Below are 27,219 nucleotides of genomic sequence, written 5' to 3' on the forward strand. Positions count from 1 at the left end.
AGAAAATGGATCTATCCATTTTCACTGATATCACATATCAGTGAACCCCAAACACAAGAAAGGTGATGAAAACAGCCACAGCACATCATCAGTACTCCCCCCTCGTGTCTGCCGGAAGTTGGCATTTGAGAGGAAAGCCTCCCCTTGAGAGCTGCAGGAAAAGCGAGGTCTCACATGGCAGAGCCAGGCTTCAGGGCTGCTGGGAAGCAGAGGGAGGTGAGCCAGAGGGCATTATGAGAAAGATTTTAGAAGGAGATTGGTGAGGGGAGGAAAAATCCCACAGCGGAATGAGGATGAGAGGAAAAAAGTCCACTGCCCATTTCAACCGTGGCCCATTTCAGGTAGTCCGTGGCCGTACCTATTGTATCCGGGAGATTCAGCCAGCTCTGAGTTTTCCAAAGACTTCCTCCTGTTCCCGAGAGCCTGCATTTGTTCAGGACAGCACATTCCTTCTTCTGGTAAATGCTCCTAACCACACGTGTCATGTGGGAATCATGATTTTTTATTTTTTTATTTTTTTATTTATTATTTTATTTTTTTAAAGATTTTATTTATTTATTTGAGAGAGAGAGAATGAGAGACAGAGAGCATGAGAGGGAGGAGGGTCAGAGGGAGAAGCAGACTCCCTGCCAAACAGGGAGCCCGATGCGGGACTCGATCCCGGGACTCCAGGATCATGACCTGAGCCGAAGGCAGTCGCTTAACCAACTGAGCCACCCAGGTGCCCCAATCATGATTTTTTATAATCCTTGTCTCCTGTCACGGTGATGAGAGCAGGCGTGAGGAACGGATGCACACCAGGCCCTTTCCTGGGAGTTTTGCCATTAGGAGCAGAGAGATGGAGTCTCTGTCCATTTTCAGAGGCAAAGCTGAAGATGTGTGCCTGAAAGTTGCTGGCAGCATGTTTTCTGACAGGAAGGAAGCCGGTCGGGGAGAGTAATGGCTCAGGGAGGCCCAGTGGTGTTCCAGTCACTTTCTGTGGTCCCTGAAGCCCTCTGCACCCTGGCCCTTTCCACACTTCGATTGTGTGAACCGTTAAATTGCCCTTTTTGCCTAAATTAGTACAACCAGTATATTGAACATTCAAGACACATCAGGGAATAATCAAAGCCGGCTTCATTTTGTCTCCCCGTGTCCCCTTAAAGTGTTTTCAGTGTGGGAGGTCCAGAGAATTTTTTGATACCGCTGAGGTAATAAAAATCCCATGGTCACATGGAGTCACCAATTCCAAAATTAGAGTATCCAGCCTTATGTAATAGCCATAGCTTTCAATTCATTCAAAGCTACAGTGACCTCCCCTCCCTGCACTCAGGGCTTCGTACCAGCAGGTGCCTGACCCTGGGAAGGGGATGTGCCCTGCTTGGCCTTCTCCTTGCAGTCCTCCCCAGATGCTGCCTGCAGTTTCTGACCTCTCTGGAATTGGTGGGGAAGGGAGAGAGAGAATGGGAGCAGAAAAGACCTAAGATGCCGTTAGCACTGTCTCAGCTGTTGAGTGTTTAAAGCTAACGTTTGTGGGGTGCTCTGGTAGGCATTTGAAGACCCCCTCCAACGAGGGACCTCTGCTGTGCAGTTCCCCTGATGGGGACAATGCACTCACCAGAACCTTGTCACTCCTTCTGCAGCTCCTGGGACTCGGTGTCTGCCCCACTGCTCTCTGCTGCGGCCCTGGCCACCCTCTGGACAGGTGTTTTGGAAGGGACCTAAAACAAACCCACACCAGATCATTCACACATCCTTTTCTACAACAAATTCTAGGGGTGCAGGCCAGTTCTAGTGCATCTCTCCTTCCATCCAGCCCAACTCGTGTCCTTTACACTGGTCAGGTGGAAGTTAGGCACCCGAAGTCCACCACGTTCCCCACTCTTTAAGGGTCAAAGTGAAGCTTCCCTCACCAGGCGTGAGGGAGAGACAAGTACTACCCATCCTGCCCCTTAAGTGAGATGGAGTCCATAGCACTGCTGTCTCCAGGGAAGCTGTTCAAATCCTCCCTCCTTAATTGCTCATAGCCAGTTACTTTTATAACTGATGTAGGGAGGGCCTTTCGAATTACGTAACAAGCTTTCAGATATTTCCCTTGAAAATTTACATCTCAGTCTAGAACCTTACTTTAGTGTCTGGAAGTTATCATCCCAGAGGCTTGGCTGAAATACTGTTTTTTAGAGAGAGTGAGCGAGTGAGCGAGCAATGGGGGAGGGGGGCAGAGGGAGACAGAGAATCCTAAGCAGGCTCCACGCCCAGTGCAGAGCCTGACTCAGAGCAGGATCTCACGACCCTGAGATCACAACCCAAGCCGAAATCAAGGGTCAGACACTTCACCCACTGAGCCACCCAGGCACCCCTGAAATACTCTTTTTAGCATCCTGTTAGACTAATTTGATCAGGATATATGACCATCGTGACCAAATAATCCGGGTAATAACAGTCAGCAAATATTTATGGAGCATCTACTGTGTGCAGCCACGAAAGAGAAACGCGTCCAGTCCTCATGGGCTGCCAGCCTAGGACAGAGTTTATAGACCGTGAGCCCACTGGCTGAATCCTGCCCATGGACGTATTTTGGGTAATTCTCATGATCTTTACATTTTTCTTGAATCTGTTGCTAATAGTTACACATTGAGAAGATTTACCTTCAAAGATCCAGATTCTTGGCTTAAAAAAAAAAAGTCAGAATGTGGCAACGCTGGGCCTGCATCACTGCCTGCCTTTGTTAGCTGGTGCCGGTGGATGCTCCCCCTTCGGCAAGGCATGGAGTCTCCAGATGGGCTCCACTCCCTCTTGGCTCTGCGACCCAAAGGCAATGTCAGTTGCCATTTATCATTGTTGGGCTCACACCGTTACCTTTCCTTAAATTACAGAGTAAAATGAAATATCTCTGGTACTCACGTCTCTTAAGGGAGAAAACAACGGTCCAAGAGAGCCATCAAGGGAATTTCTTTAGAAATGCAAAGTGTTCTTATCTATTTAATATGCAATTAGTATATGCATGTGTAAAACAAAACTTAAGATGCCACTGGAAAATAATCCATAGATATATCATTATGGCCACTGTACAAAAATGCATGGTGAAAAAAAGACATTTCAACAGGATTTGTTTTTAATGCAACTAAAATCAGTAGTATGAGTTACTATGGGAGAGTATCACATTCCCCCTCCTTCCCTCATTTGTGTTATGTCCTTGCATGGTCCTGACATCTGAGTTTGCAACAAGGGGAAAACATTCTCTGGTGTCTCTGGAAGGAACCAGCCAAAGCGTGGATTCATTGTATGTCCAAGGGCGTCCTAGCTCGGGTCCGAGGAGCAGTAGCAGGCTAGTTGCCCCAAGGTTATGAGCACATGGGGGAAAAGCAACAGATGTGGGCAAGTTAATGAGATTTTCTTTTTTTATGGAATGATAAATAGGATTGCTGGAAGAGTATTAACCTTTGAAACTAACCCTTTTTGCAAATTTTGTTTTCAGTTTATTTTTAAAATTGAAACCTTTTTTTTCTTACTGACTTTTATAGGTTCCTGACATATTAAGCAAAGTCTCCCATCCATTTATCTGAGTTAGAGCAAAAGCAGAATTATTTTGAGGAAAGGCTTTGACCGCCCAAGCGTATTCTCCTGGGAGGCAAGCTTCTGTTGGGCTGTGTGTCCTAGCTGGTATCTTCAATTTTAAGAAGAGGAATTACTCTCTCACTGCAGCTCTGCTGCTTAAGAAAGAGTTCAAATCTGGGCTTTACTCGGCCTTGCAGAATGGCTCCTGCGAGGTACTTGTCAGGATGTGTAACTTCCTTCTCTTGGCCCATCGTGGCTTATTAAAGCCTGAGTTCCTCAAAAGCCTTGCTACATGGTCTTTTCCATTAGTTGTTTGGTCTTGGTATTCTGTTTTATCCTCAGGTGAAGCCAGCCCGACTGAGAACTGCATTCATAGGCTGCCTTATTTTGATGTAGTCACTCTTTACACACACACACACACACACACACACACTTTGCAATCCTTGAACAAAGATATAAGAAATAATCTTATGACACTTCTCAAGTCTTAGTAGCAGGAATAGCTGTGATTCTGCTGGTTTATTTATATTTATACACTGGAAACCATTTTATCAGGGCTTCGCATTTAGCTTTAGCTGTGAGAAATCTTGGGGGTAAATCTATAATCTTCCTCCAGCGAGCACATAGGACCTTATAGGTCATCCGGTTTTGGTATTCTTATCCTGGCTGTATTTTATTATTTTTCTTATGCTTATTTCCCCCTTTGGTCCCAGATACCTTCTTTTTAAAAATCTTGTACTTCATACAACTTTGTAAAACCACTTCAGCTTCATTTTAGAATGAGGAAAGATGTAAAGAACTTAACCTATTCATGATTTATCATTTGTCGTAAACATCTTACAACTTATTTTTAGACTTCATTTTCAATTTCCTCCTCTTTATGTAATCAGAACTGTCAGCTTTTTGTGGTTGTCATGAAGAGGATGGGTTCATTGCCATGGATTTGAAGACCCTTGGCTGCCACGCCTTCACTTCGTAGTGAACACGGCTGCTTCAGCAAAAATTACGATTCGAGCTTAGAGGAAGCAGAGATTGCTTCTGGCCCTGTTACTTCTCCGGGGGTCCGGTTTTGTGGTTTAAGTAAATTTCAGTCAAGTACCACATTTAAACAGGAAGGCAGTTACAGCCAGCATAGGACCGTGGGCCCAGAGGGTCTGGGAAACACCTGGCATTGAACCTGGTCCTTCATAAAACAGGTGTTCAGCAGGAGTTCTGTGACTTAGATTTAGTCGTGGCTTATGTATTTGGCTCTGTTCCTTGAGCAGTTGTCTGTCCCCATGGTCTGTGTCTGGGGAGTGCAGTCTGCTAGTGTCAACAGTGGCTTGACTTCAGTGACATTTCCTGCTTTTCTTTTTCAGAGTATGATCGGTTGGGTTTCCTCCTGAAGCTGGACTCTAAACTGTGAGTAGAATGAGAAGGCGCCTTAACTCTGTGGTAGATGTCTCTGGGAGCTGGGGTCCAACTTTGAAGGGTCACCCGCTCCGTTCTGTGTCTGTTGGGGGACTCCCTGGGGCCTCTGGCCTCAGTCTGTCAGCAGACTCTTGTACCGTTTGCAGGGGCCCAGAGAGGACGGGATCGTGGGTGCAAACATAAAGCCTTTGATTTGGCTGGCACAGGCAGCTCCTGCCAGGTTCGAGGGACAAGGAGGCCCCCGGAAAGGCTTCTGCTACAGAGCAGAGGATGGTTGAGTTACAGCAGGAGGCAGAGGCCTGGCAAAGATGCTCTGCAGCCTGGCGTGCAAAGCCTTCCGTGGTCAGACTTCCTCTCCCGCACTACCTCCTATCCCTCTGCCACAGGCGAACCCTCCATTCTCCTCTGCCTTGGCATGGGCTTCTTTTTTTTTTTTTTTAAGATTTTATTTATTTATTTGACAGAGAGATAGCGAGAGCAGGAACACAAGCAGGGGGAGTGGGAGAGGGAGAAGCAGGCTTCCCGCCGAGCAGGGAGCCCGATGTGGGGCTCGATCCCAGGACCCTGGGATCATGACCTGAGCCGAAGGCAGACGCTTAACGACTGAGCCACCCAGGCGCCCTGGCATGGGCTTCTTATCTGTGCCTGCACTGCCCTTTCCTTGCTGCTCACTTGGGAAAACTCAAAGGCCACCTCTTCCCTACACAAAATTCACGATCTCCTCCTTGATGCTTCCTGTGAATTTTGTCCCTCTGTCACCAATGATCTCATCGTACTGTAACCAACTGTGTAATAATTATCAATTTATTAAGAGCACCGGCTTGGAGCCAGGCCTGGCTGATTCAAATCCCGGATTGCCATTTACTCTCTTTGTGATTTGGGGCAAGCTCTTGAACCACTCTGAGCCCAGTTTCATCTGTAAGGTGAATATGCCAATATGCCTACCTCACGGGGTTAGTGTAAGGATTTAATTGAAATGATTAATTCATAGGGGTTTCCAAGTACAGAGTATCTAATCCCCTGTTCTGGCCTTCCTGGTCTCCCTAGCACCTAGCCAATGCTGGCGTATCTTTGTGAGGTGCTTGGTAAACCCGGACCGTGGTTGCATGGATGGACGCACAAAGGATAGGTGGATGACTGTGCCCTTCCCCAGTTAGGCTGGGATGCCTCGAGATTGGGCTGCATCCATTCTGTGTGCTCATGTGCTGTATGGCACCTCTCGCATGGCTGATCTGCAGTAAATGGTTGCAAAACTGCCTGTAGCTCCTTTCGGTTGTCAGTCGTCTTTGTACACCCGTGGCCCCTGCTCTGTACCAGACGGACGTGAAAAATGGGAATTGTGTCTCCTTGCTTTCCTCTCTTGCATGAGCCCTTGACCATAGTTGCCTATGATGGTGATGACTGCTCCTACACACAAGACATCGAATCTGGGGCTCTCTGGCTTTCCCACTGAATTGTCTAGCCTTGGGCTGTTTCCTGGCCTCTGGCTTTGTGGTTCTTGTGCCTCTTACTGTGAGTTCAGGCATTGTAATTCTCCCAGCTTTTATACATCGCTGAGGCAGCCCCAAGGGAAGGATGGTCTGCTCTTTATACCAGGCTAGTGGAGAGATGTCAGCCACATGTTAACATCTGGGGAATGGGGCCCAATTAGGTTAGAAAGCCATAGGCTTCGCCCTTAGAAAGATTCTTAATTTAGTGCTCTGGGCGAAAAAGAAATCAAGTATAAGCTGTAAACAAGTGGAATGTCACCAGAATGGAAGAGATGTAGTAATTTACCAAGTCAAGTCACATTGATGAACAAAAGGCATGTTACCTAGGACATGTTAATTAACTACAGTATTTAAACTGTCTCCAGCAGCGTGGGGAGAGGAATTAGGAGGACGCTCCTGTCCTGCTGTCCTGACAGTTGGCTGGTACACAGTGGGCTGTTTTGCGGCTTGCTCTTGCATCCCAGGCTAGGCCCATGAAGCATTTGAGTTCAACTTGGTCTTTAGCCCGGGGAATAACTCACAAGTTAAGGTACAAGCTAGAATGTTCCTGCCTCTAATTGCAAAGACTTTTCTAGTCCGGTGCTTATCTTCAGAAGAAAGCACAGCTGTGTGGGAATGATTTTTACCTGCTTCCAGGGAAAAGTTTCCAAATTCAGGGTTCTGAGTTCTGGAGGTGATCCCTTAGCAGTGGGTGGATCTCCTCTTACGAAGTCACCTTCTGCTCTGTTGTGTTCTACTTCTGATGTACAGGAAAGAACCTGAACTTGAGTCAGAAGAATTAGGTTTGAATTCTGTCCCTGCTGCTTAGAATTACATGACTGTAGATAATTTGTCTTAGTTCTCTGAATACCAGTTTTTCCTTACGAAGAAATGTAGATAATAATACCTACCTCCCAAGATTCTTAGGAAGAATAGAAGAAAGGCTTGTATGAAGTATGAATAAATTTATAAATGTAAGAATTTCTTTTTATTTGTCTTGATTGGATTCATTTAGATTTTTAAATATTTAATTTTTAAATTAAACAATTTTTTTTTACAGAAGTTATTTTTAAAATTGAAATATAGCTGACACACCACGTTACATTAGCTTCAGATGTACAACATAGTGATTTGAAGAGTCCATATGTTATGCTTTGTTCATCACAAGTGTAGCCACCATCTGTCACTATACTTCTGGAGTATAGGAGTGCATATGTTTTGGAAATTTTTCAGCCATTATCTGTTTAAATATTGCCTCTGCCCACTCTCTCTCTACTCCCTTTTAATCAGAGTTTAAATGTTAGACCTTCGCCTTCTAGCCTCCAGGTCTACTAATATCTCTTCCCTGTTTTCCATCTTTTGATCCTTTCCACATTAAACTAGAACCCCAAAGGACTCAGCATAGGAGGAACTAGAAGGAAACCTGCACCCCTCAACCAGAAAAGGTTGCCAGAACTCTGAGTGGATCAGGGCAATAAGTTAATAAACAAGCAATACTTGATATTCACAGCCAGGTGATCTATGGAACCTCAAGTGGTGAACTTTTAAGTATTTGAGAGTTTAAGGTATTACAGATTGGCAGTGCCGCCAAGGTCTTGGCAGAGGCAAATGCAGGCCTGCTCTGGAGGAAGACGTGAGCTCCTTGCAAATAACCTTTCAAGGAAGTGAACAGCTAACAGTAAAGCACATGAGGAAATAAGGCTCCATTAGTGAGAACCATGAAAAACACCAGACAACAGAGGGGGACCTGCAAAGATTTGTGAAATCAGAATTAACAAACACAATTGATAAAGGAATTAGATATACTATATTTAAAGAAATAAGGACGAGATTGAATTATGTATTATATACGTGGTTAGGGGATTATAAAAAGCAAAATATCCGATTTGGAAAAACAGAACTTCTAGAATTGAAAAACATTAAGTAAAATTAAAAACTCAGTAGGATTTAAGCAGGATTAGATACAACTGAAGACTGTGTTAGTGAACTGAAAGATAAGCCAGAAGAAATTATCTATAGTGGGTTGGCCAACTTTTTCTGTAAGGGCCGGATGGTCACCATTTTAGCCAACACTGGCTTTATTGTTTCTGTTGTAACTACTCAGCTCTGCTGCTGTAACATAAAAGCAGGCAGGGACAGCATGTAGACAAATGAGTAGGTCTGTATTCCCATATTTCATTTATGGACACTGAAATTTTATTATAATTTCTATGTATCATGAAATAGTCCGATTTTTTTTTCTCAGCTGTTACAAATAACTCTTAACTCATGGGCCATCAGAAAAACAAGATAGTGGGTTAGATTCAGCCCACAAATCATAGGTGCCTTAATTGAGAGTCCTGCACAGATACAGCTGCATGAGAATTGTCTCCTCCTCTCAGGTGCTTTCCATTCTTGAAATTCTATCATACAGAAATAGTCTTAATTAAAATGTCTCTATATCCAGTGATTCCCCACAAATCTGGAAATAGATGTTTTGGATTTTTTTTGGTCTTCACTATATTCTTTTAATTATATCTCTGTGGGGAAAAATAGTTTTCTGTTTCCTTTGAGAATTCCCTACTGCTTGTATTATATGACAAAATCATGTGTCGACGCTATGGAAATTATTCAGAATACTTATATGCAGTAGGCTGTACGAACCTTGTCTTTTATTTTTTAATTTTTTTTTTTTAAAGATTTTATTTATTTATTTGACAGAGAGAGAGATAGTGAGAGCAGGAACAGAAGCAGGGGGAGTGGGAGAGGGAGAAGCAGGCTTCCCATGGAGCAGGGAGCCCGATGTGGGACTCGATCCCAGGACCCTGGGACCATGACCTGAGCCGAAGGCAGACGCTTAACGACTGAGCCACCCAGGCGCCCACGAACCTTGTCTTTTAACTGCAAGCTATGTTGTTCAGGAGGGAAGTGTTTTGTTTTGTTTTTAAAGATTTTTTATTTATTTATTTGACAGAGAGAGAGTGCGAGAGCACAAGCAGGGGGAGTGGCAGGCAGATGGAGAGGGAGAAGCAGGCTCCCCACAGAGCAGGGGAGCCCTATGTGGGACTCAATCCCACAACCCCAGGATCATGACCTGAGCCAAAGGCAGTCGCTTAACCAACTGAGCCACCCAGGCACCCAGGAGGGCAGTGTTTTTTGGCAGTTAAAAACATGGGCTGTGCTATCAGACATGGATTTTTTTTTTAAATGTTTTATTTATTTATTCATGAGAGTCAGAGAGAGAGAGAGAGAGAGAGGCAGGGAGCCCAATGCGGGCTCGATCCCAGGACCCCGGGATCATGACCTGAGCCGAAGGCAGACACTTAACCATCTGAGCCACCCAGGTGCCCCCAGACATGGATTTTTAAAGCCCAGTTCCACATCTTACTAACTATAATTTTGAGTGAGCTGTAAAGTGGGGATAATAATAATCATCCATGGATGAGATTCAGCCTATCCTGTACCCTTATCAGTGTCTGCTAAACTGGGAAGGATATAACCCAAAAATGAGACTTGAACCTCAACTTGCCTCCTTCTCCATGCCCCAGGTTTCATTTATTCACTCATTCATTTAGCAAAAATTTTTTTTTTAAGATTTTATTAATTTATTTGAGAGAGAGAGAAAGAGTGTGTGTGCGTGAACAGGGAGAATGGCAGAGGGAGAGGCAGAAGGAATCCCAAGCAGACTCCCCGCTGAGCACAGAGCCTGACTCAGGGCTTGATCTTATGACTCCGATATCATGACCGAGAGTCTGATGCTCAACCGACTGAATGAGCCACCCAGGTGTCCCACAAATATTCCTTGAGTACCAACTATGCTCTTTGTAATTGGGATAAAACTGAAAATTCTAAGCCAAACAGATGACCTTATAAGCTTGATTGGAAAGGGTGTCTTGTGAGCCAAAGACTTAGTGAATGGGAAGGGAGTAACTGAGAATGGCGGGGGGAGGGGTAGGAGGTAGTGTTTCTGGATAGCATCAACAATGGACGGGTTTTTGTTTTTTATTTTATCTAATAAGAATGACATAAGTGATGACTTGAAAGCATAGATGGTGTACAAAGAGGATACAAGGGATCCTCAGCTGCATGGGGAATACAAGAAAGAGCAGCCTCCATCACACAGGGCTGGAGAGGAAATGGCGTTTTGAGGGGAGACCCAGGTTTCTGTGAGAGCAGTGGAAAGTTAGCATAGTGCAGGCAGGGAGAAGTGGGAGATGGGGCCAAGAAGCAGCAGAGAGCAGTGACTTGAGCCTGAAGAAACCGACAAGGACATAATTGAGGGACTGAACAAGAATAACCAGCATGTGAGGCTGCCCCAAGATTGCCCAAGAATTAATCTCGTATTCCCCTGGGGTGGGGGTGGGGGGACACTCAGGCTCTCAGTGTACTCAGCTACAGCTTGATTGGATGATACCTGTGGGGAAAGGGGGGCAGTCTGGTTCCTGGGGAGGCTCTGGGTTCTCTGAGAGTCTGCTGTTCGAAGTCGGGGGTCCTGGGGAAAGGCTCAGGGCTACAGGTTGCTGCCCCAACAGTGAGGTGAGCACTTCCTCCTTTATTCAACCAATGTCTTGAGCAACTTCAGTGTGTCAAGCAATGTTCTGTGCTGTAAGAATCTCAGTCACTGAGTCCCAAAGTCGGTCACTAAACAAAAAGTATAACCAATAAGTCAAGTTTTCAATATCTTGGAAGGTAGTAAGTAGCATGGCAGAAAATAGAGCAGGACAGGGGAACGCTGGAGGAGAGATTGGGAGTTTGAATGTAGTAGGGTGGGCCTCGTTGGAGGGCGGCATTTGAGCAAGGCCTCAAAGGAAGAGAGGGGGTTAGGGGCACCAGTATCGGGAGACAGAACACTCAGCACAGAACCCTAAGGAAATCTCACTTAGGAGCCGGGAATGTGCCCATTAGTCCGGCAGAGAGAAGAGCCACCTGGAGCCTCAAAGGAGCCAGCGCCTGGTGTCCAGGTGTGTGTGTTTCCTGAGCTCATGCCAGTCTTCAGGGAGCTGATTTAGTAAAGTGGAGGTTTCGTCTGTTTCAGCTTAGCGTGGGTAGGTGCTCTGTGCTCTGGGAAAGCTCCTGTCTGCTGCCACAATGTGGTGTTTTATAGTCACCATGTGGGCGAGAGCACTGGGACTTTCGTGCTCAGTCTACTTTCGTAAGGAATTCTCTGTGAAGACACAAAGATATGAAAGCCAAAACCAATTATTTTTAACCTCCAAAGGCTTGTGAAAACCCAAGTCATCTGTGAAAGGCCTATAAACCTGGGGCAGTCTAAAATACACCCCAAGGCCTAGTTTACTGTTTCCCCGAATGGCCTGCCAAATTCCCTATGGCTACAGTGAGAAAGTGTTTATTGAACACTTACTATATGCCTGATGCTGTACTTGGTGCTTTCTGCTTTACCTGTTCTCACCACAGCTGCTTAGAAGACCTCGCCAGCCCCATGTGTCATCTGAAGCTGATGACTCCCAAATATATAGTGAATGCCTAGTCCTCTTTCCCCATACTTCAGACTTGTTTACCCAGTTGCCTCCTTTATGTGGGTGTGTAGGCACGTCACACTTCACAGATCTAGAACCAAACTCCTGATTCACATCCCCTGCCTCCCAGAATCTTCCCTACCCCACTACATGGTAACTTCATCCTTCCAGTTGCTCAGGTCAAAAACCTTAGCATCATGTCTTTGACACTAATCATCAGCAAAGCCTACTGGCTTTACCTTAAATATCTGGAGGTCCAGTCACTTCTCACTCCTTCTCCCGCCATTACTCTGTCCGGACAACCACCATCTCCTGCATGACAGCCCTCCTGCCTGCTTTCACACTTGCTTCCCGGTGGTCCAGTTCCACGCTGAAGCCGAAGTGATCCATCCTGTTAAGTGCAAGATAGACCTAGTTACTCCTGTGCTCAGAACTCTCCAGTGGCTCCCCATTTCTCTTAGTATAAGAGCCAGGGTTTTTACCATGCTCAACCAAGGCCCTTCCACAGTCTAAACTCCTGTTTTCTTACCACTCTTCTTGTTTATTATACTATACAGGGCTCCTTGCTGCGCCTCAAATACTTCAGGCCCACCCCTGCCTCAGACTCTTGGCATTTGCTCATTTCTTTGTTTGGGATGCTATTCCCCAGACATCTGCAGAGACTGCCTCACCTTTTCAGACGTTAGTTCAAATGTCCCCTGCCCATCCCACTTAAAGTTGTAACCCTAACCCCCATTGGCATTCCCTGTTCCCCCTACTGTGCCATTTTTCTCCAGAGTGTTTTCCACTGTTGGATATCTATGTTTTACCTACTTGTTGTTTGTCCCCTCCCACGAGAGGGAGGGCAGATGGAAGGGGTTTGTCTATTTTTTTCACTACTACTTCTTAGCACCTAAAACAGTGCCCAGCACTTGGTAATTGCTCAGTAAACATTTGTTGCACGGATGAATGAATGAATGAATGAATGAATTGGTGGATAATTCTATGAAGTAGGTGGTACTTAAATGCATTTTAACAAATGAGAAAGTTACCATAGAAAGAATTTACCTGTGTTCACAGAATGGTGTGTGATCAAGCCAGCCTTCAAACCCCTCTCCGCCTGGCTCCAAACTTCTACTCATCCCACTATTCCACAGAGCTTTCTCTTTTTTCCAAATTCACTCTGTCAGTTTGATCCCCAGTAAGCTTCGTAAGGGCAGGAGGTAGGAGTGTCCTGCTCACAGGTGCACTCCCAGTGCCTCGTGTAGTGTTCCTAGTGCACAGTGAATATTCAATAAATGTGTGTAAACTCAATTAAGGACAGAGGAGGAGGATATAAGACAGAATAGTGGCATCTGTAATAACAAAACGCAGACACTAAGTCTCAGTACTGGAAGATTTTGGAAGAATGGGAAGTGCAGTGATGAGGAATGCCACGTGACCCCGGTCTTTAACCCTGCGTGTCACCATCTCCCGGAGGGTCTCTCACTTCAAGAACTGCCGCCACCGGGCGCCTGGGTGGCTCAGTCAGTTGAGCGACTGCCTTCGGCTCGGGTCATGATCCTGGAGTCCCGGGATCGAGTCCCGCATCGGGCTCCCTGCTCGGCGGGGAGCCTGCCTCTCCCTCTGACCCTGCCCCCTCTCATGTACTCTCTCTCATTCTCACTCTTTCAAATGAATAAATAAATTAAAAAAAAAAAAAAACGAACTGCCGCCACCATCACGTGGACTCTAGAGAGCACGGGTTCTCTTTAATGCTTTAAAAAAAGAGGGGGGAGAAAACAACAACAAAAACCTTTTTTTCTTGGTTCCTCTAACCAAAGCTAAAAATATTTCACTGAAGACTAAAAGGGGACAATAGAGAAATAAACCCCGAGAGCATAGAAAGCCAAAAAGGTAGTCTGGTTTGCAAACTACAGCATTCTGTTTCTTCTGTAGATAGCTCAGGCCAGAGCCCTCCTTAGTTCACAGCGGGAGAGCGTGGCCTGGCAGGACTGGACTGGGCTCTTTCCTTCACAGCTTCTAGCCTGTTCACAACCCCCACTGTTCAAAGACTTCCTCCTACACGTCTTGGTACCTATATGATCAAGACCCAGAGAGCCACATTCCTTCTTTGTAGCTCACCTGGAGCTCTCAGCACAGTGGCTCCTCAACTGGACTGCATATTGGAATCAGCCGGGGAGCTTAAACAAATTACCCATGCCTGCGTCCTACCCGGTATAGATTCTGAAGTCATGGGGTTCAGGTGTAGCCTGGGCATTGGGTGTTTTTTAAGCTCTTCAGGTGAGTCCAGTATAGTTCCAAGTTGAGAATCACCGCTCTAAAAGATACTGTCTTTTGTCTGAGGAACTCTGCACTTTCCCAGTTGGTTGATAACAAGAATAAACTCAGGTTTGGGGCGCCTGGGTGGCTCAGTTGGTTGAGCGACTGCCTTCGGCTCAGGTCATGATCCTGGAGTCCCGGGATCGAGTCCCGCATCAGGCTCCCTGCTCAGCAGGGGGTCTGCTTCTCCCTCTTCCCTCTCGTGCTCTCTGTCTCTCATTCTCTCTCTCTCAAATAAATAAATAAAATCTTAAAAAAAAAAAAAAAGAATAAACTCAGGTTTGAGGGGAGAGCCCTGCCAACACAGAGGAGTCTGTCTACATATGTTGGCTCTTAGCCCAGGTCCTCACCACCCAGAGATTCTGATTTAGCAGATCAGGAATCAGACTTAGGTGCCTTAGTGTTTAAAAGTTCCCTCAGGTGATTCTAATAGGCCAAGGTTGAGAACCATGGAGATAGAGCCTTCAAGCCTGTCACTATAATCATATCTGGGTATGTCATAATAACTATGGCAGAATGTAGTAGTAGTTATATTAGGATAGTGGGATTGTGGATACTTTTTTCCTTTTGAGTTTACGTTTTTTGTGTTGCCCTCATACATGTACAATGAAAAGATATATTTGGATGTGCTTCTTTTCTGTACTTTTCTTTCAAACTTCCATTATGATCTCTAGGTCTCTAAACACTACTTTCAAAAATCTATTTTATATTAATTTTTGGTTACCAGCCCTTTCTCTAGTTTTTTCTTTATGGGCTTTAAAAAATCTGAATCAATTATTTCAAGAGTTTCCTGTACATTCTATTGACCTACTTAAGTATCTCTTCCTTACCTATAATTGAAATAAATATTTGTGTAAAGACTTACTTTGCTGTGCTGTCAAATCCCCAGGAGGTCCGAGGGTGAGACATGGTAAGTCTGAAAGAATGGGCAGACCAAATCATGCAAGGCTTTTGATATAACAGTAAGAAGTTTAGGCTTCATCTTGAGGGCAGAAGATGCCATTGAAGTGTTTTAAGCAGGTGAAAAACATAATCAGTTTTGTAGGAAGATGACTTTGTCTGCAGGAGGGTAGGAGGATTGGAGAGGACAGAAGTGTAAAGAGAGATAGTACATAGAAGGCCATCAAAGAAGTAAAGAGCAGAAATCAGTAGAGAAAAAGCAACAAAACTAAAAGCTAATTCTTTTTTTTTTTAAGATTTATTTATTTATATGACACAGAGAGAGAGAGAGAAAGCACAAGCAGGGGGAGGGATGTTAGTTCAAATGTCCCCTGCCCATCCCACTTAAAGTTGTAACCCTAACCCCCCATTGGCATTCCCTGTTCCCCCTACTGTGCCATTTTTCTCCAGAGTGTTTTCCACTGTTGGATATCTATGTTTTACCTACTTGTTGTTTGTCCCCTCCCACGAGAGGGAGGGCAGATGGAAGGGAGGGAGAGGGAGAAGTAGACTCCCCACCAAGCAGGGAGCCCGATGTGGGGCTAGATCCCAGGACCCTGGGCTCATGACCTGAGCTGAAGGCAGACGCTTAACCGACTGAGCCACCTAGGTGCCCTTAAAAGCTAGTTCTTTGAAAATATCAATAAAATTGATAAACCTCTAGTCAGGCTAACCAAGAAAAAAGAAGATACAAAAGACTAATATCAGAAATAAAAGGGGCATTGTCACTACTGATCCTGTGGATATTAAAAGGATAATAAAGGAATATTATGAACAAGTCTGTAAAGGCAGTTTGATAACTTAGGTACAATGGACCAATTCCTTGGAAGACACAAACTTCCAAAACTCATGCAAGAAGAAATAGATCATCTGAATAGGTCTGTATCTACTAAAGAAATTGAATCAAAATTTAATAACCTTCGAAGACAGAAAACACTGCACTTAGTTGGTTTCACTGGTGAATTCTATCAAACATTTAAGGAAAAGATGATACCGATTCTCTGGAATCTCTTCCAGAAAATAGAAACAGAGGGAACCCTTCCTAACTTGTTCTGTGAAGCTAGCATTAATCTAAAGCCAAAACAAGATGAAGACATTGTAAGAAAGCCTGGCTCAGTTGGTAGAGCATGTGACTCTTGATCTCGGGGTCGTGAGTTCAAGCCCCACATCGGATGTAGAGATTGCTTTAAAAAAAAAAAGACATTGTAAGAAAGGAAAACTACAGACCGTTACCTCTCATGAGCATAACATAAAAGTCCTCAACAAAATATTAGCGTATTGAATCCAACAATGTATAAAAAGAATCAAACACTACAACTAAGTGGGGTTTATTCCAGGCATGCAAAACTGATTCAACATTGGAAAATCAGTGACTGTATTCCATCCCATCAACAGGCTAAAGGAGAAAAATTATATGATCACATCTATAAGGTACAGAAAAAGCATTCAGTATAATCCAATATCCAATCATGATTTTAGGGAGAAAAAAAATCGTCAACAAACTAGTAATAGAGTATAATAAAGAACACCTACAAAAAACCCTGCAGTTAACATCATGCTTAATAATGAGAAAACTAGATGCGTTCCCCCAAGACTGGGAAAAGGCAAGAATGTCCCCTTTCACCACTCCTTTCCAGTATTATACTGTAAGCTCCAGCTAATTCAATTAAAAAAAAAAAAGAAAAGGAATTAAAAGGCATAGAGATTGGGAATGAAGACATAAAACTGTCTTTTTTCACAGATGACATGATTGTCTATATAGGAAAATCCAGAGACTTGCCAAAACACTCCTGGAGCTAATTAGCAATTATAGCAAAGCTATAGGGTATGAGGTTAATAATATACAAAAGTCAGTTGTTTTCCTATATACCAGCAATAAGCAATTGGAATTTGACATTAAAAACACACATCATTAAGGGAACGCTGTGACAGTGGAGGCAGAGAGTGGAGTGATGCGCCCACAAGCCAAGGAATGCTGAGGATTGTTGGCTGCCACCCGAAGCTACAGAGGAGCACAGAGCAGATTCTCCCTCAGAGCCTCTAGAAGGAACCACCTGAGGAAACTACCTTGATTTGGACTTCTGGCCTCCTGAACTGTGAGAGGATAAATTTCTGTTGTTTTAAGCTCCCCCACCACCTTTGGGGTAATTTGTGGTGGCAGCCCTTGGAGCCTAATAGTGGGAGAACAGAAGAAGTGCCAGGCTGGGGACCAGCGGCACAAGGGCCTGGGGGTGCCAGGAGGCCTACTCTGCCTTAGAAGAGGCTGAAGATGTCCATCAGATATGCCCAGACCTGCGTGCCTATGTTTAATGTGGTTATGACACCTGTGACACATTTGTTTCATAATACATCATAATACTAGACTGTGACCCTCTGGAGGACAGCGAAGTCATATGACTTAGGTATAAATCTAACTACACACATACATACCTATTAGCAGAGGTTTGAAGACAGCCAGGTGAGTTGGAGAAAATAATCCCAAGTAAGAAAAATAAAAGGAAGTTTTTTTTCTCATTAGATTAGTGAAATGATAATAATTCAGATGATCTAGAAGTAGTAAAAGCTGAAGTTAAGCTTTAAAACAGGAGCAGTAACTGACATATCTATAACCTTTCAAAGAATGCTCTGACCTACATTGTTACAGGAAATCATTTGATCTTTCCATCCATTCTAGAAAATATGTGTTATTATAGTTATTGTAAGAGTTAAGGAAACTGATTACCTCTTACCTGAGGTTACACAACTAGTAAGTGGAAGAGCTAGTTACCTAAACTCAAGTCTTTTTTTTTTTTTTTAAAGATTTTATTTATTTATTTGACTGAGAGAGATACAGCAAGAGAGGGAACACAAGCAGGGGGAGTGGGAGAGGGAGAGCAGGCTTCCCGCAGAGCAGGGAGCCCGATGTGGGGCTCGATGCGGGGCTCGATCCCAGGACCCTGGGATCATGACCTGAGCCGAAGGCAGACGCTTAACGACTGAGCTACCCAGGAGCCCCTAAACTCAAGTCTTTTTACCTTTATGCCGATTGTTCTTTATACCAAAGAAAGCAAGGGTTTTGGTGAGAGCAGAGGATGGGTTTTAGACTCCGTTTGTCTTGTCAAAGATGAGAATAATACTTACCTTAAAGTAGGGCTGCACCAAGGGTATGCAGAGCCCCAGCTAAAAATTTTTTTTAAGATTTTATTTATTCATTTATTTGACAGAGAGAGTGTGTGAGCAGAGGGAGAGGGATAAGCAGGCTTCCCGCTGAGCAGGGTCCCAGGACCCTGGAATCATGACCCGAGCTGAAGGCAGTCGCTTAACTGACAGCCACCCAGGCGCTCCCTCCCCCAGCTAAATATTTTTTGTAACACCTCTGGTGTATAAACACGTTGATGGGTCCATGATTTACTGATGAGGATTTAGAAGAGTGGGGAAGGAAGAGATGCTTATGTATTTGTTTATTGTCCATTCAGTACACATGAAGGGTCTTCGCAATACCCAGATGCCATCTCTTTCTGTTCAGGTTCAGGCATCTCTTCGTGTATTTTATTGTCCAGTGCATCATTCCTGGCTAATTCACACCTCCTGCCACAAGAAAAAACTAATCATACTGTTAGTATTCATAGTACCTTGGCTCTCTGAAACCTGTTTTTTTTTTTTTTTTTTAAGATTTATTTATTTATTTTAGAGAGAGAGAGAGAGAGAGCAAGCATGCAGGGTGGGAGGGGCAGAGGGAGAGGGAGAGAGAATCTCGAGCAGACTCCCCATGGAGCATGGAGCCTGACATGGGGCTGGATCTCATGACCCTGAGGTCATGACCTGAAATCAAGAGCCAGATGCTTGACCAACTGAGGCACTCAGGCTCCCCAGCATTTGACAAATTTCAACATCCATTCATAATAAAAGCTCTCAACAGTTGCGTATAGAGGGAATTTACCTCAACATAATAAAGACCACATATGACAAGCCCACAGCTAACATCATCCTCAACAGTAAAAAGCTGAAAGCTTTTCCTCTAAGGTGAGAAACAAGACAAGGATGTCCACTCTCACTACTTTTATTCATCATGGTATTAGAAGTCCTAGCCAAAACAGGTAAGAAAAAGAAAGGCACCCAGATCAGAAAGGAAGAAGTGAAAGTGTCTGTATTTGCAGATGACATGATATTGTGTAGAGAAGATTCTAAAGACTCCACCAAAAAACCGTTTGAATTGATAAATGGATTCAGTAAAGTTGCAGGATACAAAATCAATACACAAAAATCAGTTGCATTTTTATACAGCAGTAACTATAAGGAAGAGAAACTCCTTAAAAATCCATGTACAGTTGCCTCAAAAAGAGTAAAACACCTAGAAATAAATTTAACCGAGGAGGTGAAAGACCTGTACACTGAAGACTATAAGACTTTGATGGAAGAAATTGAAGAAGGCACAAATAAATGGAAAGATATTCCATGCTCTTGGATTGGAAGAATTAATATTGTTAAAATGTACATACCACTCAAAGCAATCTACAGAGTCAATGCAATCCCTATCAAAATTTATCATTTGAAATTTTATAGTGTTAAAAATAGAACAGCACATCTTCCAACCATGTCCTCTCTCGGACTCTACACCCTGCCTGCCTGGATCTCAGGGCTGTACTGCCTGAGAGAATTATTGTAAAGCTAAACGAAATAATTAGGTCAATATTAGCATATGGTTTATGCTCAGTAAATGTTAGTTTCCATGTTCTTTCCACTACCACCCTGAAAGAGGATGTGGTTTTTGTTTTGTTTTGTTTTGTTTTTAAGAAATGTAGAAACAAAATTGAATTGGAGCAGTTGCAACAGATCCCTCATGGAGAGTCTCTGTGAGCATTGCCTATACAGCTCAGGCTAAAGCACTTGCAAGAGCTTACCGGAGAGCATCCTCCCAGCCAAAATGAAATAAATGACAAGGTCCTGGAGACAAAGATAAACTGCAATAATGTCAACTCCAGAATCAGTGATCAAAGAGCAGAGTGGCCTGGTTTGTTGAAAAGGTATTACAGTGCACAGTAAGTAGCAAGAGCTGAAAGGCAGGTCCTCTAGAGCTGAGAAATACCACAGATTCCAGATGGCTCAGATCAAGCAGTCCCTCTGCCTTAAAGTGATGAAAGAGGCATAGGACAGTGCTGCCAAGTTTATTATAGATCACCGTAAGTGGGGCAAAATCTGGAAGCCCCAGCCTGCATTGGCGTTCACAAGAGCAAGGGGTCAGTGACGCCCAGGGCAGGATGGATTGGCCGCCCCCAAATGTGGGTGAATGAAGAGACTAACGATAATGCAAGAAGAGCCAGCAGATCTGTAATAATGGAGTCAGATGGAAGAGGCAGTCTTAGGAGATAGAAATTATCCTTAAGGAGAAAAGTTTCATCTTGGAGCTGAAAAGATCTATGGCAGTGTTAAGTAGCCTTTCTTTCATTAGTCTACTTCAGAAAGAAAGAAAAATGAAAATGTTTAATGACAGAATAGGGTTACTAAAGCTAACCTAAGCTGCTTCTGCCATTTCCCAAGTCATGTTCCAGACACAGATCTCTAGTAATTGGAGAAATGCATCTTCATCAGGAAGCTTAGGGAGGATAGCATTGAAGAAGCAGTGGTGGGGCCAGCCCTGGGCCGAGGGTTCTTATCTGTGTGTTCATGCAAGTCCTCCCGACAGTAATATTGGCTAGCTCTGATTAAATTGCTATACTGGCTTGAAAGGACACTACTATTTATTCACTGTTGCTTGTCAAGCAGCGTGCCAGGTGTTACCTACACGGTCTTGTTCCATTGTCATGACCAGGTAGCTTGGTTCTGCTGGGGAAGGGACTGGTGCTTAAACCAAGTGTTGCAAAGATGACTAGGCAGTCACTGGCCAGTGTGGAGCAGGGTGAGCAGAGGAAGGCCAGCCCTCCTACTTTTGTATTAGGTCCTTCCCCCTGCTTCCCCCCTCCCACCTCCTCAAGGACAGTCCTATCTGCCACATCAGGAGTTTCCCTCTTATTCCAACCAACTTACAAACGTGCTAAATTGTCTCCTAACCTCAAAAACATCTTTCCCTGCTTCCTCCCTTCAACTATTGCCACATTTCTCTGTCTCCCCTTATAGCAAAAACAGTAGTCTCTATTCCATGACTCCACTCATTCTGTTTTCTCTTAAACCCAGTGAAATCAGCCTTTCACCCCCACTCTCCAGTGAACCAGCTCTTGTCAAGGTCAGGAGTAACCTCCATGTTGCCAAAGCCAGCTGTCAAGCCAGTGGCCACACCTTGCCAGGCCTTCCACTGTGTTCAGTGCAGGTGGTTGCTATGTCCTTGAGATACTTCCTGGCCTTTGGCAACTGAGAGAACACTCACTCTCTCCAGATTAGTGTTCTATCTCATGGACTGCTCCTTCCAGCCTCTCGAAGCCTCCTCACCTCCCAAACATTGATCCCTGAATGCACTCTCCCACTGGGTGTCATTCAGTGACGCTCCCCTATCATAGAATCCAAACTTGAGTGAAGCATTCATCATTCATCATGATTTGGATGCCTGCCTCTGCCACCTCATCTCTCACATAACATTGGTGTGGTGCTCGGTGCTCTAGAGGACAGCCAGCCCCTCCAAGTGTGCTTTCTCACCACATCCTCCCAAGGTCCCTGGGAATTGAGTGGTTCCCACTTGCAGATGAGGAAGCCGAGAATCAGATTTTCCATCACTTGCCCAAGTTACACCACTTGCCAGTGTCCTCTGTGAGTTTCTCATTCCAGATCCTTTGTTCTTCCCATTTACAACACTTTGCTTGGCCTGATCCTTAAACTCCATGCTCCTGGGTGAAGCAGGGGAGTAGAAGTGTGGTTCCTTCTCTTGGGTTCCAGTCTGTCTGCCTGGATTTCCTCTTGAGTGCAGTGGTTCACACTCTTCACCCCAGGGGCTTGGTAGTCACGTTTGCAGGACAATGGGTGCTCTTACTGGTTGAAATGCTAAATCGCCCAAAATGAAAGGCCAGCTGGAGAGTATGAGAAGAACAAGGGCTGAATGATTTGATCAGACATCCTTGGGGACCTCCTGGCATTTGGAGTGTGAGTGCCTTAGAGAAACTAACTATTCTGGCCTGAGAGAGTTGGCGACTGTTAATCTTGGTGGTTTTGACCGCTAACTGCCCCAGAGGTCCCAGGGTGCTGTATGACTCAGAATCCCCAACACTCCCCCTATTCTTCTCTCCCTGGGGTAGTCAGGAGGCCACTGCTAAGGCATTTTAATTTGGTAATAACTTGACCTGGCCCACTGTCCTCGGGGCTGTATGTTTTAGAAGTTACTGTTGCCTTCTAAATGGGGGATTGATTTAGAGCTGCTCATCCTCGACATCTGGCTACCTTGCACTATCATGGGAAGAGCCTTCCTGGCTGGGTTCTGGCTTCCCTGTGCTCCAGCTGGCCAGTGCCCCCTCTTCTCCATGAGAGATTACCTGAGTCCGCAGACCTTGGGCTGCACATGCTCCTTATTCCTGAAGCACCTCACCAGAGGTTGATGGTGTAAACCAAAGAGGAAAGACATGGCCAAAGGCTTGTCTTTTGTTGTATGTACATTGCTGGGGGGCACTGTGTTAGAGGGGCAACTGCCATCCATCTTTCGTCTTCAATGTGAAACTTTCTGGAATCCAGAAAGAAAACAGGAACCCACAGTCACAAGGCAGGCACACAGGTAGTGGGGGATTGGGAGGCACGGATAGGAGAGACTCACAGCACCTCGCTGCTTGTCTACGCACTTTCAAAGAGCAGTGTGAGGCCTTCTTGACCCTCTTCTCTATCCCTCTCTACCAATGCTGACCACTTCTGAGCTATCAGAGGACTCGGTGCTTCCTTGTGTGATGGCCTTACCATGGTCCATGTTAGGAGCTCCTGCATTGCTATCTGCCACTTTCCTGGCTGTAGGATCTTGGATAAGTCTCTTTATCTTTCTGAGCTCATGTGTAAATTAATAACTAATAGCACCTACTCACATGGCTGTTGAAGAACTGAAAAAAATCTGTATTTCAGTCACTCTGCCTAGTCTAAGAGCTTCCCGCAAGTTCATCAGTTGTACTGAAGTTTACATTTTGTTTCGGAAGTAAGTTGTTTACATAAGAAAATACTGTTACGTGAATTCTCTTGTTAAACCTTTGACTTTCTTTGGCCTACCAAATAAAGTCTCAGCTCTGGCTTAGCACGGGCATTTGCATCTGCATTTCTGGCTTTACATTTCATTGGTAGGAAAGGCTAAAAAAAAAAAAAAAAAAATTTTCTGCAAGAAATTGCACGTGGATACAGATGAGTTTGTCTAAATTCAGTGAGCAGTCCCTCTGTGCCCGGTCCCGGGCTAGGCCCACACGGACACACGAGTGAATCACACATGACACACGATGGGCAGCGGCATCATCGTTTCTGGCTCTCCAGGCCAGGCGCCAGCCCCCGTTCCCCCAGGCCTGCCCCACCCAGTTCCTGCAGAAGGCAGCCCCGAGGGGAGACTTACCAGGGGGCCCCAGCACGGTGGAGCAGCTGGGCATCAGCGTGTTGGCCGCGGGCCCAAGGGTGGAGGCGGGGGAGGTTGGGTCTGGGAACTGGCAGTCTGCCAGGGCTCCCTCAGGTGCCCCAGCATGCAGGGCCTCCAACCTCGCAGTCGCTGAATGAGCCCTCTTCTTCCGCTGTAGTTTTCTCGGGACTGCACTGGCAAGGATTTTTCGTGGTGGGGCCGTGACTCCAGCCCCGCATGGAACACCTAAGGACATGGAAGCCCAAAGACGTGAAGTGATTTGACTGCAGTTGCCACCACAAAACCAGAGCTAGGACACACAAGTCTTCTGAAAAAATATTCCGCAGATATTCAGCAAACACTCTGACTTGGGGGCTCCTGAGATTGTCTTGATTTCAATACAAGTGCAGCGAGACTGTATCAGAGTCATTTTGTTCCTTCAGAAAATTATAGGCATCTTCTGTGGGCCCATCTCTTCACAAGGGACTGGAGATGCAGGGTTAAATCAGACTCCGGCCTTGGGAATTTGCAGTATAATGAGGGAGACATACTACCAACTATGACAGTACAGTATGGCATGTAATGTGGGTGGCAGGGGGACGGACTGTGGGGCACAGGGGAGGCACTTAGCCCAACCTGGGGGTTGGGAATTACTCCCAGTGAAGTTGAGACCTGAGCTTAGTTGTGAAGGACCAGTAGGCATAGCCAGGTGAAGAGGGACAAGGAAGAACATTCCAGGCAGAGATAATAGGAGAGCAGGAGAGCGTCTCCAGCTAAACATCTAATTACAGCAATAGCCCCAACATATATTTGACTTCAGGACACTAAGAGTGGTTCCCACTGGCTGGGTCATTGAATGTCTGTGTGGAGAGAATAGAAGCAGGCATGGCTGGTATGTAGGGCCCCACAATGAAGCTTGAAAGGGCAGTGCCTGTGACAGTCAAAGCCTGGGCAGCTCTCTCCCTAGGTCTGGGAGCCTGGATGGAGTTCCTGCTTTCCTTGGTATTAAGCTTGCTGCAAAGAATCTGTGCAAAACCCAGTGAGTTCCTTTTATGAAATTCTATAAGAGGGGCCTTGCTAATTTATCTACCTATTATTCCTTTAGGGCTTTGGGTTTGGGATTCCCCCCTCCCCCCCACAAAGCCTTGGTATAGAAAAGGGGCTGAAAGGCTGATTGTAGAGAATGAAGCTTTATTCAAAGTTTAAAAAAACCTACAGCTCTTCAAGAACTAATACCCTACTGATTGCTCAGTGCCTGGCAAGCTGTGACTTTCCTTCTCTTCCCATAGGCCTGCTGAGTTAGCCACCAAGTACGCAAACTTTTCAGAGGGAGCTTGCAAGCCTGGCTATGCTTCAGCCCTGATGACTGCCATCTTTCCCCGGTAAGTGCTCCTGTTTCTTCCCGCGGCCCGTGGGAGGTCTGGGTCCGTGGCCCGGGAGTCAGAAACCCAGTGCTGTACAAGTGATGTGCTCTGAGAACGCAAGATTCTGTTCTGACTTACCTCTGTGTCCTTGAGTCTGCGGGTGCCTGGAAAGGACTTGTTTTGGGTGGTTCCTACCCCAGTCCCATTCTACGCCCTTGCTATACCTTACCCCATCCTGCCTCTGGGAGCTTACACCTGCCAGCCCAGCCTGTCTCTGTGGAGGGGAGGGAGCAGGTCGAACCTATGTGGTTGCTCTTTGGAAGCCAGGTACCCAGGGGCAGCTGGACGAGGCTACCCAGCACAGAGGCTCCGAGCCATGGTATCAGAACTACGTGGCTTCAGGGAAGCATATCCAAATAAAGCAGGGAACAAAGAGGAGTTTCAGAGGCTGGCCGTTCCAGCACCTTTTCTCTTTGTCCATTTTGCATTCTGGAGTTCCTGACTTCCTGATACCAAGCTTGCTGAAAGAAGCTGTGCCAAACCCTGGGAGTTCCTTTTACCACTGCTGAGGGGCCTTGCTTCCATATCTGACTTTTCCTCTCGAGTTTTCTTTCCATGAAGCCGTAGTGTAGAGACGGTCCTGACATGCCAGAATGGACTTTGTCTGCAGTCTGGAGTGCAGTGAGACTATCAGGGTCATTTTGTTCCTTCAGAAAGTTCTCAGAGTGTCTGACTTAGAGTGGCTGGGGGAAAGCCTGCCCCAGGATGCTCTGGGAGTCGGGCTGTAGCACTTGCACCACAGGAGGGGTCCTGGAGGTGGCCTCTTGGGGTGGGATCTGTTCACTGGAGGAATGGCTTGCATCCCATCCCTGAGCAGGCTGAGGTTAGGGCACACAGCGTGCTTGCAGAGGAATGCTGAGAAACAGCTTGCCCAAAAGTGAATCCAGAATATTTGGTTTTTATGCTTCTTTTTTTTTTTTTAAGATTTTATTCATTTATTTGAGAGAGAGAGAGAGCACAAGCAGGGGGAGCAGCAGAGGGAGAGGGAGAAGCAGACTCTGAGCAGGGAGACAGATGCGTGACTCCATCCCAGGACCCTGAGATCATGACCTGAGCTGAAAGCAGACACTTAATGACTGAGCCGCCCAGGCGCCCCTTTCCTTTTCTTTTTCTAATGTGAGCAATCCAAGTTTAGCTCCTTGTCTAAAATAGGGGCTCTGCTAGCTGAATATCTGGTGTCTAGACGGAGATCTCTTTGTCCAGGGTCTGCCTTCTGACTTCATTCCAAATAATTTTCTTCCCCCAGCTATTTATTGAGTACCTCTAGAGTGTCTGGTGCTATGTTCCATATTCTTATAAATGTTTTCTTAGGCTTACTTGACTCAGTCCTCTGGGCCAGACACTTGTGAGTTTTCCTTGACCTGGATATAGGTGTGGTTTGTCTTTTTTTTTTTCACTTTTTCCAATTGAAAGTAATACAAGCATATGGTTAAAGAAATAATAACTGAAAATGTGCAGAAGGGTATACGCTCCTGCTCCAGATCCCTGCCCCAGAGAAGACCAGTAGTACCATAAATAGAAGCATCACGTATTTATTGTTTTGTATCTTGCTTTTTGCTCCTAACAATGTATGTTAGAGATTATCCTCTTACCAGCATATATGGTACTCTTATTTGTTTAATGATTACATAACATACGACTGTATGGATATATCATAATTTTTTAAAAAGTAAGATTTATTGAAGTTTAATTTATGTGCAGTAAAATCGACTTTTTGGTATAGTTGTAGGGATTTTGATAAATGCATACCTTTGAGCAACCACCACAACAGTCCAACAGAACATTTCTATCATCAGCCCCTGAAAGTTCCCTTGTGCTGCTTTGTAGTTAACCCCTCCCCTGACCCCCAGCCCCTGACGATCACTGATCAGTTTTCTGTCCCTGTAGTATTTCCAGAATTTTATATTAATGGAATCATACAGTGGGAAGCCTTTTGAGTGTGCCTCTTTGATTCGGTATAATGCATTGAGATTCATATGTGTGTTGTATGTGTCAGTTCCTTTTTATTGCTGAATGGCGTTCCATTGTATGGATGTAACATAGTGTGTTTACTCAGTAGTCAAAAGACATTTGGGTAAGATTGAAAGTGAGGGGGTGGAAAACCATTTACCATGCTAATGGACACCAAAAGAAAGCTGGGGTGGCAATCCTTATATCAGACAAATTAGATTTTAAACCAAAGACTGTAATAAGAGATGAGGAAGGAC

At 45.1% G+C, this 27,219-nt stretch overlaps 1 protein-coding gene across 9 annotated transcripts in view; it reads left to right on the top strand.

Moving 5' to 3' along the window:
• ST3GAL3 (ST3 beta-galactoside alpha-2,3-sialyltransferase 3) overlaps window positions 1-27,219 on the top strand; it is a 179,128-nt gene that overhangs the window by 79,338 nt on the left and 72,571 nt on the right. For 8 of the 9 annotated variants that reach the window (XM_081818281.1, XM_081818288.1, XM_081818284.1 and 5 more), the window contains 2 exons: window positions 4,896-4,938; window positions 24,878-24,970. In XM_081818281.1, coding sequence (XP_081674407.1) covers window positions 4,896-4,938; window positions 24,878-24,970 — 136 coding nt within the window. The remainder of the gene's footprint in view (window positions 1-4,895; window positions 4,939-24,877; window positions 24,971-27,219) is intronic. The other variant, XM_081818287.1, reaches the window with a different exon arrangement.

The sequence above is a fragment of the Leptonychotes weddellii genome, chromosome 4 (assembly GCF_054177405.1).
Source record: "Leptonychotes weddellii isolate Sample4059 chromosome 4, ASM5417740v2, whole genome shotgun sequence".
Lineage (NCBI taxonomy): Eukaryota > Metazoa > Chordata > Mammalia > Carnivora > Phocidae > Leptonychotes > Leptonychotes weddellii.